Source organism: Lactuca serriola, chromosome 3 (assembly GCF_051521515.1).
Source record: "Lactuca serriola cultivar US96UC23 chromosome 3, Lser_US96UC23_V15, whole genome shotgun sequence".
NCBI lineage: Eukaryota > Viridiplantae > Streptophyta > Magnoliopsida > Asterales > Asteraceae > Lactuca > Lactuca serriola.
Genome location: NC_136410.1, coordinates 10,355,970 through 10,370,365, shown reverse-complemented (window position 1 = coordinate 10,370,365; position 14,396 = coordinate 10,355,970). Strand labels below are relative to the sequence as shown.

The window sequence follows — 14,396 nt, the reverse complement described above, 5'->3', positions numbered from 1 at the left end:
CTTGTCTTAACCCTTATGTTTTTTTGGGCTTTGGTTTGTAAGATATTTGGGTTGTCAATATCAAAGTGGACAATGTTGGATTTGGATGTATCTGGTTGATTTGAAAGCACTAATACAACACTTGTTAATGTCATCACCATAAATAATATATATATATATATATATATATATATATATATATATATATATATATATATATATATTTGACTACTATGTAGTAATTAGTAAGTACACATGTATAATAACTAATGGTATATAATGTTTGTGTAGTAGTACAAATACTAAAATACTTGTTAATGTACAAAAATAATATTTATATATATAGAGTCACTCACGTATATGTCTACTAGAAACTTGAACAGCTCCTACCAATTACTCTCTGTAGTGCCTGCCTGATCATCTTTGCGGTGGATGCAGTACAACTCTTTAACTACAAAGTACAAGTGCACCAAGCATTAGATGAAGATGATGACAATATGAAAATCATTGCAGTTGCAGTGTATTGAAGATGTCACATATAACATACCTTAGATTCAATGGTCAATGTGAGAATCCCATCAACATTGGAAGAATGAACGGAATAGGATTCCAAGTTTAGGCTGCTGATTGCATAAAACACTTGTACCATCATATTTTCTCGCCATCTGCACCGAATCTCAATCGTGACCTCCTTCTCTATTGCGCTCACTGTAATACAATCTGATGAACAACTTTCTTCTTCTTCTTCTTCTACCTGTAAATCTTCAACATCACAACAAGCTTTTCTTTTGTTTCCGTAATAATTATCACATGTTCTTTCTTGCATTTGAATCATGTCGTGCTGCTGGGATTTCTTGTTTTTTCTATCTTCATTGGATTCCAACACTTTCACCCTTCTCTCCAGAGTTTGTAAGTAATCGATAGTATCATCAAGCAGAGACACTTTGTCAACCTAATTAAATACATAACAATAACAATACTTTGTGTTAAAAGTTGTTTAACTTGTAAGTGGTGAAATGACAATACAGCCCATGAATATGATGATGTCTGAAAGTTACCTTGCCTCTACAAGGGACCATGGAGCTGAGAAGAGAAAACCGATGGTTGAGGTTCTTTGTATCATCCTCATGCTCATGCATTTTGGGGACCTCAAAAAGCACCTTCTTCAGTAACATTTGTGAACAACTTCCCTTTCGATTCCTTTCCAATTCCATTCCATTGTGATTTTTCCAACTCATGAAAGCCGATTCATTATAACTGCAGCTTCTTGAATGAGGTCCCAAAATCAATCTTTGGGTGTTGTTGAATATCTTTGAAAGAACAGACTGATATCGACTATCATCTTCAGTCCACAGATTACTTGGACCACTGACTAAGTTTTGAGATATACAATCACTTGAACTACTGGAATTATTATTATTATTATTATTATTATTATTATTATTATTATGGTAGACACTAATTTCTTCTCCTTCCTCTTCATCGTCTACAAACTGCCAGCTCTGTTCTTGGGATTGAAAACAGTGATGATTCAAACTGTTTTTGGGTGAATTATGAGTAGCCTTTGTAACTAGGGTTTGATCATATTCAAGCTCAAGCTCTAAAGGGATTTCAACAACCTTTTGAGTTGCAGGATCACTGATAAAAGCTTTAATCTGCTTAATGATGTCCTCATCTTCTAAAACCTTGAACAACATTTAGAACAACATCATTAACCGAGCAATCTAAAAAGAAGAGAGAAAGAAAGAAACCCGAAATGTTATACCATCGCAGTTATGCCAAACTCAACCACACCTTCTAAATATGGAATGCATACCACAGTCTACTTGTCAAAAAATGAAACAAAAACATGAATCATGGTTTCTATATATACAAATGATGCCTGCTTCATAGTTCAAGAAAATGGCTACCTGAATCGATGCACTCTGAGGAAAAAGGTAGCAATGGAAAACAAGGGAGATATGTTAGATCGGATTAAAAACAAAACAATAATATAATATAATGTAAAACTTCTATTTTTATATTAAAATTGATACGAAATCACAATTTTCAAGAGAATATATATATATATATATATATATATATATATATATATATATATATATATATATATATAGGGTTGGGTTCAACAAAGGAACTATTTTAAGGGAAAATACCGTAAATAGTCAAAAAATGGGGGGTATTTTCAAAAAATAGACATAAAAATAGACTTTTCCGGATATAGACATGCATTCCGCGGAGGTAGCTCCGCAGAATGGAAAAATCGTAAATAAATCAATGCATTTAAAAAAAAAACACTAAAGATCCATTCCGCGGAGCTACTTCCGAGGAATGAACTCATTCCACGGAGGTAGCTCCGAGGAAAGGATCTTAAGTGTTTTTTTTTTTTTTTTTTTTTTTTTTTTTTTTTTTTTTTTCCGCATCGATTCTTCGGGGTTTATACTCATTCTCCAAACTAATTATTTTTAAGAAATGATTATCATACTATTATAATTTTTACTTGAAAATAATTAGTTGGGGAATTAATATAAACCCCGAAGAATCAATATGAAAAAAAAAACCCTCAAGATCCATTCCGCGGAGGGTCCTCCGCGGAATGTATGTCTATAGCTGGAAAAATCAAATTTTGTGACTAAATTTAGAAATTCACCCCCATTTTTTTCTATTTGTGGTATTTTCCCCTATTTTAAGCCTTAGAACCAATGAACAAATCTTTTCTCAACTTTTAGAGCAAATTTTTCATCAATATATATATATATATATATATATATATATATATATATATATATATATATATATATATATAGGGTTAGGTTCATGTGAGAACAATATTTATTGTGAGAACGTGAGAACACTACTTTATATTACTATTCTGTTATGAATTTTGTATATACAACGTTATGACATTATTTATCAACAAATATACGAACAATCACACATTAATATTCACATTAAAATTTAGTATGTACAACTTTATGACATTATTCATCATCGAATATATGAAGAGTCACATATTTAACATTCACATTAGAATTTACTAAATTACTACATATATATATATATATATATATATATATATATATATATATATATATATATATATATATATATATATTATAGTAGAATGGCAATATAAAATTGAATATATTCATATTGTAATTACCACAATACTATACATATTAAATTCAAACAAGAATAATAACATACAAATGGTGTTCTCACAATAAATACTGTTCTCAAATGAACTTAATTCTATATATATATATATATATATATATATATATATATATATATATATATATATGCAAAAAATTATTATTTTTCAAGTTTTAGATCTTATTATTTATCGAAAAAAAATTAAAAATATAGAAATTTATAACTTTTTATTCTTTCCATTGATATCAAATTTTATAACTTTTTTTATCTGTTTAGATTCACATTATAAAACTGCACTATAAATAATTAATTTTGTAAAAATTCACTGTATGAATCTACACCAATTCACAATATGAATCAACACAGATTTATAGTGTGAATCTACACAGATTTCACAAGGTTAATGAATCTGTACGGATTCAAGATGTAAATCTGAACAAATTCATAGTGTGAATCAGAACATATCAAATTTTTTTTATCAAATTTGATATCAATGGATTGAGGATAAAAAGTTATGAATATCTTTATTTTTAGTTTTTTTTTTGATGAAAAATTTGCTAAAAGTTAAAGATTGGTTCTAGGGTTTAAAATGGTTACTTGTTGAACCCAACCCTATATATATAAAATGTGTAGCTCAAAATTGCTTACTTTTGCAAGAAGAGAGCGACTGAAAACTTGGCTATCTGCAAAGTGAGCATTGCATAACCAAGTGCTGCTATTCTTTGCCAATGTTCTTCCTGGCAATCTAAATTAGATCGAATCGTTATGGTCTCATCTTTCTTGATTTTGACTTTTGAAAGTCAATAAACAAAGATAACATTGAAGAAAATAGGGGAAATTATGAGCTTACCCTTGACCATTAGTAAACTCAAATGTCATGCAAACCAAGAAATACCATTCGGTGTCTGTAAGATCTTCTGGGGATAATGCAGCTGAGGGCCTTCTTGTTTGTGGTTCACGTTCACCACCTGCTGAAACCGAAAGTACTTCGTAAAGTTGTCTTAATTGCTCTGTTCTTTGAAATCCCAATTCATCCTCGTCATCGTCCTTCATTTCTTCTGCTTGTAATGTTTTCCTTGTCTTGATGTCTCCATTGTAGTACCCATCACACCATGTCAATACCCTAAATCAAACTTCTATTCACATATCAATATGTTTCCCCAAAATTACCATAAACAAATCATATGGTTACCACATAAAATCAGTAGTGAAGAAAGAAATTGGTGTCTGGTGATAATATATATATATATATATATATATATATATATATATATATATATATATATATATATATATATATATATTCGTGGATAGTTGTTCACTTAATTTCTTCATTATCACTTGTTTATTAAATATAATATTAATCAAGAACTTGTCTAAAGAGGTACCCTGGTTCTGCTGTGGAAATGGACCAGAAGATGGCATAGCTCCATTGGATGCTTTTGACAGCCATAGCTAATTTTTGCCTCAAGTTTTCCATTGCAGTCAATACTTTTCTATAGCTCACTTTTCACCAAAATGCCCCAATGAAGCTACCATGAACATACTTCAAAAAAAAAAAAAAAACAGAAGGCCACAAATTATCATGGTGTCTAGTGTAGGATAATCAAGAAAATAGTGCAAAAATTATCTTGGAGACAGCTTCAAAATAAATCAGTCGTCTTTATTAAAGAAAAAACAATAGAGGGTTGTGTGGTTCAAGAAAAAATATGAATCCTAATTGGGTCATGTGGGCAGCTTCCATTAATGGTGGAATGAAGGAAGATAAAATAGAACGAAGAAAACGACAAGTGTGTGTATGTGTGTTTGACAGAGGGAGGAGAAGAAGGAAGAAGAATTGAGTCACCTGCAAAGGAAACAAGAGGCCGCTATCCAGTAGTCTTATATCGAAGCAAGTCAAATTTTGACTTCTGATTTTTTTTTCCTTACAAATCAACTTGTCTTAATTTGAAAACTAATTTGTACAAGTTTAAAAACATTTTAATGTTTCGTATAACTTATCGTATTTCTTGTACTCAAATAAAGATAAAGTTGAAAGTTGAAACGCAACAATTATTAATTTATAAGAAGTAAAATAGTTATTTTATCAATCATTTTTAGTAATCTCTCTATCATCAATATAGAATGAAATGGTAAATAAGTAACATTTTGCTACCAAAAATACTATAACTTTAGTGACAGTTTGCACATTAAATGCATTTTTAATAACATCAGTGTAACATTTCAGGAAAATGGGAAGACAAATAAATATATACAACTATACATCATAATGTTTGATATAATCTTTTTAGTTACATAATTAAAACAATATACATTAACTACGTATTTATATTTTATGTAATATAAATCAAGTAACTTTCATCTAGTTTTAATCAAACAAATCAGCAGAAGCAATCAAAATTTATTAAAATAACGGAAACAAGGAATTAAAATTTATTAAAATAATGGGCTTGTTCCGTAAAATTAACTGGTAGCTTGTAGCATTTTGTTAAACGTTACATGAAGTAACATTTGGATTTGAAACGTTTTGTTTAAACTAAACGCTAAAAACTTGTAGTGTCGAACGATGCTTTCAGTTCAAAATGGAAAATTTTGTCAAATGCCAAAACTAGAAGCTCTCAAACGCTTCGTACAAACACGCCCAATGTCAGTTATTTTAGTAAATTGGCTTGTATAATATGATCAATTTTGAAAAGGAATGAATGCCATTAGTATGTTAACTTTTTAAACTACATAATTTGGAAAAACAAAACAACATATATAAGCAAATATATTGCCCTAAAACATTCAAAGAATATAATTGATTTAATAATCTCCAACTTTAACATCATTTTTCCACCACACGTACTAGATAAAAATGTGTAGATAATGATTAATCTCCAACCAAACATTATTTTTTATACCACTTTTTTAAACTTATGTACATTTCTAAAATACACTCATATTATTTATTAATTTTTTACAAATTTATCATAAGTCTTTTGTTAAGACAACTTTATAAATTAATTATCAAATATATATAACCAAACAAGTAATTTGTATATAATTAATTCAAATTAATTGATATATAAAACAAACATTTTAATAAATTAAAAAAATATTTATAACACATTTAAATAAAATATTAAAATCTTAAATATATTAGAGGCAGATATTACATTTAACATTTAACATAACAATATAGTAAATTAATTAAACTTGAAATAAATTAAATAAACTAGATACTATAAACTCAAACTTAGAGGACCAAAAATAATAAATAAAAGTTTAACAGCAAATTCAGTTTTAACAAATTGTATTGACACTAAGATTTTGATCTGATTCTATTCATAACACAAAATTTGGTATAAAAATGATGTTGGGTCGCAAAAGATATGCTTTTTAAAAATAATAATAAAATAGGCTAATTATATCTATCATTTAAAAAAAAGTAAAAAAATTAGCTTAATCAACAAAATATCTATCTCACAATTAAATTACACATCATACTCTTATGTCTGTGCCACATCATTAGAGAGTACACGCTCAACATATGAAAACCGAAAAGTTACATGCGGTGGAGCTACTATTCATACACCCTTTTATTTACAAGCGATGAAGCTACTATTCATACATCAATTTATTTATTGTACACCTCTTTGATATGAAAAAAAAAAAAGCAAATCGTAGGGTCTGCGATTAGTAATAAAAGTGAATAAAATCACAACTATTAAACAAGCCCAAATAAAATGGTTTTTGTACAAGTAGAATCATCCAATGTTCCAAAGTATATTATATATATTATTACTTTTACAAGAAACTAGTTAGTTATATCTGAAAACCAAATATGAACTTTAGAAAAGTTTATCAGCTATTGTTAGCATTAATCCATAAATCTACGATGTGAGCTAGATCTCTAATATAAGTTTCTAGGAATTCTATCCACCAGAAAAGGCAAATCTAGAAGCCCGAGAAGAATATGAATCTACATGGGACAATGGATACCTAAAAGACCACAGTTATATGTGGACAATTGATAGAGGTTTGAGTCATTCAATTATATGATTTTAATGATATAATATGGTTCACCAATTAAATTTGGATATATATGAAAGAAGTACCAATTAAGAGATAATCTTGAAAGAAGTTGGTATATTTAAAGAGGTAAATGGTCCATATATTAGAGGGTGGTTGGGGTAGTGGTGGTTTAGGTGGATATATGACGACAATGCTCTTTCACCTTTACTTGAAGCAACAAAGTATAGTATATATGACAAGATGAAAGAGTTATATTAGGATGTTAATGCAATTATGTGCTTTGTAATTTGTACTCTACACATGACTAGTAATACTATACCTTTTAACCTGGACACAAACTACTTTTGATGCCATAGGAAATTTGTTTATTGTGACAGACTAAGATAAACTAGTTGAAAATACGCTTAGTAGTTTTAAGAAAGTTAATTGTGATAATTATTTAGAAAAATAGGGAAATCAATAATCATGTCATCGGGTGAATTCTTGTTACAGTTGTATACATGTAATAAAATTTAACTGGAACCATGTTGTAGTTAAATCATATATTGTTTACGTTGAATCAATTTTTAATTATGAGTTACTGGCAGAGTTAGAGAGAATTCTAATATTATTTTTATATATATAGTTCTTTGTAATTTTTATAATTCATGTAATTTTGTTTATCTTTTATAAATATAGAAGTACTATATTCGATAAAATACAAATGATGCATTTAAGTTTTATTATCTTAATTTAAGTAATCCGTTTTTATAGTTTACAACAATGTTTTAAAAACCGGTTTGAACCAGTCGCTCTAACCGGGAATCAGGAAAAGGAACGGTTCAACTATCACCGGTTTTATGTTTATTTTTGAACCAGATCGAACCGGCCGGTTTTTACAAAAATATGGTTAAACCGATTCAATTAAACTGGTTGAACCGGTTAAATTGAATAAAAACACATGAAATTGAAATTTTTTTTTGAATAAAAGCACATGATAAATGTTATGAAGTTTTTTGATGCATTTATATTCATATAGGACTTTATTTTCTTTAATGCACATGGATTGATGTAAAACTTATGGTTATGAGTTATTTTAATGTATTTAGAATGATCTACAACTTGTTTTCATGTGTATTTTAGTATTTGAACTTATGGACATCATATTCTTGATTTGTGTATGTAGGTATGCGTACCAAAATACAAAAAAAATATGAAAATTATAAAAACCGGTTTACTCAGCGGTCGAACCGGTTGAACCGGAAACCGCTCAAAATAACGGTTCAACTAAAAAACCGGTTTTTAAAACATGGGTTTACAATCTGGATATCGAAGTAATTCGTTTGTTTATAATATTTGTACAATCCTTTGATAACTTCATTTGTGTTTTATAAATATTTGGAATTCCGTTTCTCAAATCCTAGTAATTAATAATATAAACTTATAAACGACCAAGTTTTGTGATTTTTTTTAAAGTTAATTATTCAGTTTTGTTTGTAATGTGTAAATGAAATAATCTATTTGTTTAATATTTTGAAATTTGTAAAATTTAAGAGTAAATTACACGAATGGTCCCTACGGTTTAGGATAATTTGCGCGTTTGGTCCCTAACATATTTTTTTAACTCGGAAGGTCCTTACTGTTTAGTTTTGTTACGCGTTTGGTCACTGTCTTACCTAAAAAGACTATTTTGCTCTTGATTTTTTAATTTATTTAAATAAACACACTCCCAACCCCACCCCCTCACCTTACCTTACCTATCCCACCATTTTTTCCTATTTAAATAATAGTCTTTTTAGGTAAGATAGAGACCAAACGCGTAACAAAAACAAACAGCAAGGACCAAGCGTGTAACAAAAACAAATAGTAGGGACCTTCCGAGTTAAAATAATAAGTTAGAGACCAAACGCGTAAATTACCCCAAACCATAGGGACCATTAGTATAATTTACTCAAAATTTAAATAAATATAATGCATATTTAAAGGAATGGCCCAAAAGGATGGACTGTTTTATGTCTCCTTGGTTCCTTGGCCTTTTATGGGTTCTATTTTTGAACTTACGGCCCGACTTTGACCGTTTAAGAAGCTTGTTATCAGGTAAGTTGCTTTTCTGAACTCTGATGACCAAGTTTGTTTTCTTCTTTTGATTAGGATTTACGTAGAGCAAGTTATGACCAATAGTTGGAGCTGAAAAATTGGTTAAAACTGATCGTGCACTTTTGATTAGGGTTTATGCTGTGGAAATGTTACCAACAATTGAGCTAAACAAGTGTTTGTGAGTTTCTTAATTTTATTTTTTAAAGGATTGGATGCTTTGATTTTTCTTGCTACTTCAAAGGGAGCTAAACAACTATTGAGCTTTCGTAGATGAACAAAAAAACAGAGGGGAAAATAAAGAAAACCAACAGATCAATAAGTCATATTGCCTTTAAGAGTCTATTTATTCAAATTCCAGCCTTTAAGAGTCTATTTATTCAAATTCCAAAAAGATTTTAAGTAGAAAAGTGAGAAATTTTTTGATAAAATCATAATGTTTATTTATTTATTTTTTAATAGAAAAATCTTGATTATTTAATTTTACATGATAGTTTGTTATTTTCTATTAAAATAAAAATAAAGAATTTTTCATTAATTTGGCAAAATATTAAATAATCGAGATTTTTTCTTTTAAAAAAACATGACTTTATCAAAAAAAATTCCAAAATGAGAATTTTCTGAATAAAACTCATTCCAACATAATAAAGTTCATTGCTATGCCGTGATAGGGTTATATATAATCTTTTATTAAGGAGACATAAGGGAACCGAAAACATGAAAGAACTTAACGTTAGGTTTTCTTTTGTTAAGAACTTCATAAAGGGTTATAGATAATCTTTTATTAAGGAGAGATCGATTCTGAGTAAAACAGGCTGTGCCGATAGCTTCTGCCCAGAAGTAAAGTGGCAAGTTCGCAAATGATAGTGTGGTCGTCGCAGCTTCGCATAGAGAACGATTTCGTCTTTCAACAACCCTGTTCTACTGAGGAGTGTAAGGAGCCGAGAAGTTGTGAGAAACTCCCTTTTCAGTCAGGAATTCTTCAAACACATGGTTTTTGAACTTCGAAACATTATCGCTGCAAACATTCCGAACTAGCTTTCGTAGTTGAAGCTCAATCTGCTTGATAAAGTCCTTAAGCTTGGAAGGAGCTTCAGATTTCCGTTTAAGAAAATAAACCCATGTAAATCTGGAAAAATCATCAACAATAACTAAAATGTACTAGTTACCACCAATGCTCTCGATGGCTGATGGACCATAAAGATCTATATGTAAAAGGTCAAGTGGCTCGATCACTTTGGTGTTTATTATTGTTGAATGACTCTTCCTGCTCTGCTTCCCAAGTTCGCAGGTTGCACAGAGATGTTCTTTCTCAAACTTTAAAAGTGGCAACCCTCGCACATGATCACCAAGCACGAGTTTGTTGATATCCTTGAAGTTTAGGTGTGAGAGCCTTCGATGCCAGAGCCAACTATCATCCGAAGATACTTTCGTAAGAAGGCATATGGCCGGCTTTCATTTGATAGGATTCAGATTCAACAGATACATCTTGTCTTTTCTCTTGGAGTTTAGAAGCACTATTTTGGTCTTCTTTTCTACGATCTCAGATCCCTCATCGTCAAATGACACTTTTAATATGATACCTGCAACCAATTGAGATACACTAATTAGGTTATGTTGCAGGCCCTCAACATAGGCTACCTTTCGAATGGAAAATTCCCCATTCGTAATCGTGTCGTATCCCTTGATTTCTTCGAGTGATTTATTTCCGAACTTGACTCGTCCTCCATCCTTCAACGATTTAAATTTCCTTAATTCTTCCTTCCTTCCTGTCATGTGACGCGAGCAGCCACTATCAATATACCATTCGGTGTCAAATTGCTAGTCACAAATCACCTACAAAATTTAAAGAGTTTTGGGAACCCAAATTTGTTTGGGTCCATGTGAGGTTTTCATAGTAACAGGAAAAGTTGTTGATTCATCAACCAAGTAAAATCGTTTTTCCAAGGTAGAACTATCTCTTTTTGTGATTTTGAAAACGACAATCCTATTATCTTTAGGATTCTTTTCTTGGAAAAAGGAATTTCTTTGTTTATATGCAATTTGTTTTTTGGCAATCTTTTTCTCAAACTTCTTTTCCTTCCCTTTTAAGTGTGTCTCGGATTTCTTGATGGGAGTTTTAGGTTCCGAAACAACCTTTTCTTTGCCCTTAACATCTTTCGATGTGTTGGGAGATTTTGAAACATTAGGATTTGGAGAAAAATTAGGTTTGACCTTTTCAAAAGAGTTTGTTGGTTTTAAAAGTGATGGTTTTTGAAAAAAAATTTGGTTTTGAGGTTTGTGAAGATGATGACTGGGGTTTTGAAAATCTTTTAGGATTCGCATTTGATGAGATATTCGCATTCGGAATTTCAAATCTTTCTTGATTGACAAAGTTGGAATTTTTGGATCTCTAGAAATGCTTTCTTTCTTTTAGATTTTTATGATATTTAGCATTTCGTTGACGTTTTTGAGCAACAAATTTCTCAGCAGACTTATGAATACTATCCCTAGGTTTCGCTTTTCTAACAGGGCCTGTTCGGATGACGTATCTGTTGGAACATTTTTTTGTTCCACTCAGACTTCCTTTCTCGTAACTTAAGTTGACCTTGTTCAGTGGTTCTGCCACATATCTTCCTTTCGTTTTCCAAGGGGTCATCTCCAAAAGACCTTTGGTTTCATCGGCATTATCAATGGGAACAGACCAAAAGAATTCATCGCATCCATCGACATTGTCTTCTTCTACAAGGGACGATAATTCCAAAGTCTGATTTTTGTTCAGTCTAGAAGTTGCGAAAACCTGATTCGGAACACTTTGAAACTTTGGAAAAACTGTTGCTTTTTCTTTTAAAATTTTTGAACCACTATTTTTAGAAATATGAACATACTCAACAGAGTTTTCAGAAATCAGATTTTTGTTTGGTTCAGTTTCACTTTTTACAAATTCAGAACAGTCAATCTCATCCTCCATTGAGGTTTCACTCATGTCACTTTCATCATCAAATTCTGATACATTTTCAACATTAAGAGTATTTTCTGAACTTAATTTGGTGCATAATGAGTCAAATTTCTGTACAGTATCTGATTTAATCTGCTCTTTATCTTTTTCACTTAAAATTTGTTTCAACATATCTTTATGTTCTTTGGACTGAATATAAGCTTCAATTTTGTCTAGTCCAACTTTGTAAGATTCGGAGACATCGTCAGAAGAAATGATAGATTTGCATTTGTAGCAGTTCGCATCAATTTCGTCCTCTTTCAATTCGAGAAAGCGCAAAATCATTTTATGTATATTCTTCCCTATTTCATAGTCAATATACAACTGAGTAATATTAAAATAAAGGCGTTTAACAATCAAACAGAAAATGTTTCGTTGTTTCAAAAGCCCAAAATTTTCTCATTGCAAGTGAATCAAATCATCTCTAGACCTAGACAAATATAACTCTAACTTCTCAATCCACATCCGCCTCTCTTCACTCTTTGATGTTACCCTGCTGATTTGATCAGTTATGTTAGTATTACTTAAACGGGTTCTTTTTAGACTATCACTAAAAATAGAGACTATAAATTTTAAATCATCTAATTTAGTTTCATACCAAGAGACAAGAATATTTAGATATTTGAGAATAGAATGTACCTTGCTGATTACTCTATCACATTCGTTGATCTTCTCTGAGACAGGTTTCACAGCAAAGCAGTTGTCTGAAGTCTTGCCGCCATCAGTGGCGTATCCTCTTAGCTGTAACATCCGGATTCCCAGGTATTAAATTTAGTTCCTTTATTTTTGGGCTTTGTGGGGAGACTCGGCGAGTTGGCGTCCAAACTCACCGAGTATGGTCGCGGATTCGTATGCCAGTTCACAGCTGGACTCGGCGACTTCATGAGGGACTCAGCGAGTCCACACTATTTAATGAAACCCTAATTTCCAGGGTTTGAGACCTATTTAAAGGCCTTTAGGGCAGTCATTTGCGGCCACCAACCCCCAGAGAGAAACCCTAAGAGATCTAGAGCGTTTGTGAGGAAGGAGAGGCCATTGTTGATCCTTTTGTGGGTGTTTTTGCAAGAAAGAAGTGGCCAAGGCAAGAGGAGGCTGAAGGAGGTGCGATTTTGGTGGTTTTTGAGCTCATAGAGACTGTATTGAGGTATTATTCTCGGACCTTCTTCAGTTTTGGTGTTGATCTTTTGTTCTTAGGGTTTTCTAACCCTTTTAGAGGTTGATTAAGTAGAGCATTTGGTCCCTTCTCGAGTTTGTGTTCTGGATCCGGACCCAAAGAGGTTCAGAGGCCTTAACCATTGGAGCTTTATGAGTCATTTTGGGAGTCATGAGCTTGGGATGTCATTCTTGGGGCTAAATCACCATTTTGGATCATTTAGATGTTATATGAGTGCCAAGGTCCGAACTTTACGTGATTATCAGGGTTGGGGAGGCCAGATCTATGATTCTATGGAACAGATCTGACCTCAGGAGCTGTATAGAGTTTGTGCATGGCATGAACTCGCCGAGTCCGAAGGACAGACTCGGCGAGTAGTATGAAGGTTGCCCGTTAATCACTCAGTGAGTGGACTTGTCGAGTTGGGGAGTAACTCGGTGAGTCAGGGAGAGTCAGGGGAGACTGAGTTCAAGTGGAACTCGCCGAGTTGTTCTTGAGACTCGGTGAGTTGAGTCAGGATGGCCCCACGATTCATGCCAGGTGGAACTCGTCGAGTCAGGGGAAGAACTCGACGTGTCAAGAGGGGGACTAAGAGAGTCAGTGGACACGTGTAGACTCGCCGAGTTGCCCTAGTGCACTCGCCGAGTCGGGTCAAAGTTGACCGTTGACCTTGTTGACTTTTAGGGTTGAGTACAGTTGTAATTATGGGAGTATTTACTTTATGTGATTAGGCGGAGGCTAGATCACATTTCTTCCGAGTCAGATACTTACCGAGACATCGAGGTGAGTCTTCTCACTATACTTTACCTAGAGTGGTATATTGTGTGGACCAGAGGGTCTATGTGCTATGTATGAGATTACGTGCTATGTGTTATGTGTATGTTGTATGATGTTATAGACTGGACCGAAGGGTCCAACGATACAGACCGGTCCGGAGGGCCCAACGAGCTATGACCGGACCAGAGGGTCCAACGAGCTACGGGACTGGAGGGTCCCGCTGAGACACATCGACCGGAAGGTCGTATTATAGCCTTGAGTGGC

General features: G+C 32.2%; 1 protein-coding gene across 2 annotated transcripts; it reads right to left on the bottom strand.

The window, feature by feature from the left end:
- Positions 1–237: 237 nt before the first annotated feature.
- Positions 238–4,976, bottom strand: EGL3 (basic helix-loop-helix (bHLH) DNA-binding superfamily protein). Of its 2 annotated transcripts, none has more exons than XM_079029189.1 (8): positions 4,524–4,976; positions 3,986–4,271; positions 3,784–3,880; positions 1,890–1,904; positions 1,745–1,801; positions 1,038–1,664; positions 527–931; positions 238–430 (listed from the first exon to the last, which is right to left on the bottom strand). In XM_079029189.1, the coding sequence occupies exons 2-8, from the start codon at positions 4,186–4,188 to the stop codon at positions 347–349; spliced, it is 1,488 nt and encodes a 495-aa protein (XP_078885315.1). In that variant the 5' UTR covers positions 4,189–4,271; positions 4,524–4,976; the 3' UTR covers positions 238–346. The 2 variants fall into 2 exon arrangements, with proteins under 2 accessions (XP_078885315.1, XP_078885314.1); XM_079029188.1 differs by having other exon boundaries at positions 3,986–4,258.
- Between the last annotated feature and the right edge of the window lie 9,420 nt (positions 4,977–14,396).

Coding starts and splice junctions, on each gene's coding strand:
- EGL3 (XM_079029188.1), bottom strand. CDS start 4,615: ATGGAAAACTTGAGGCAAAAATTAGCTATGGCTGTCAAAAGCATCCAA. Junction 4,259..4,523: donor ATTTCCACAGCAGAACCAGG/GTACCTCTTTAG, acceptor AGTTTGATTTAG/GGTATTGACATGGTGTGATG. Junction 1,665..1,744: donor AGTTTGGCATAACTGCGATG/GTATAACATTTC, acceptor ATGTTGTTCAAG/GTTTTAGAAGATGAGGACAT.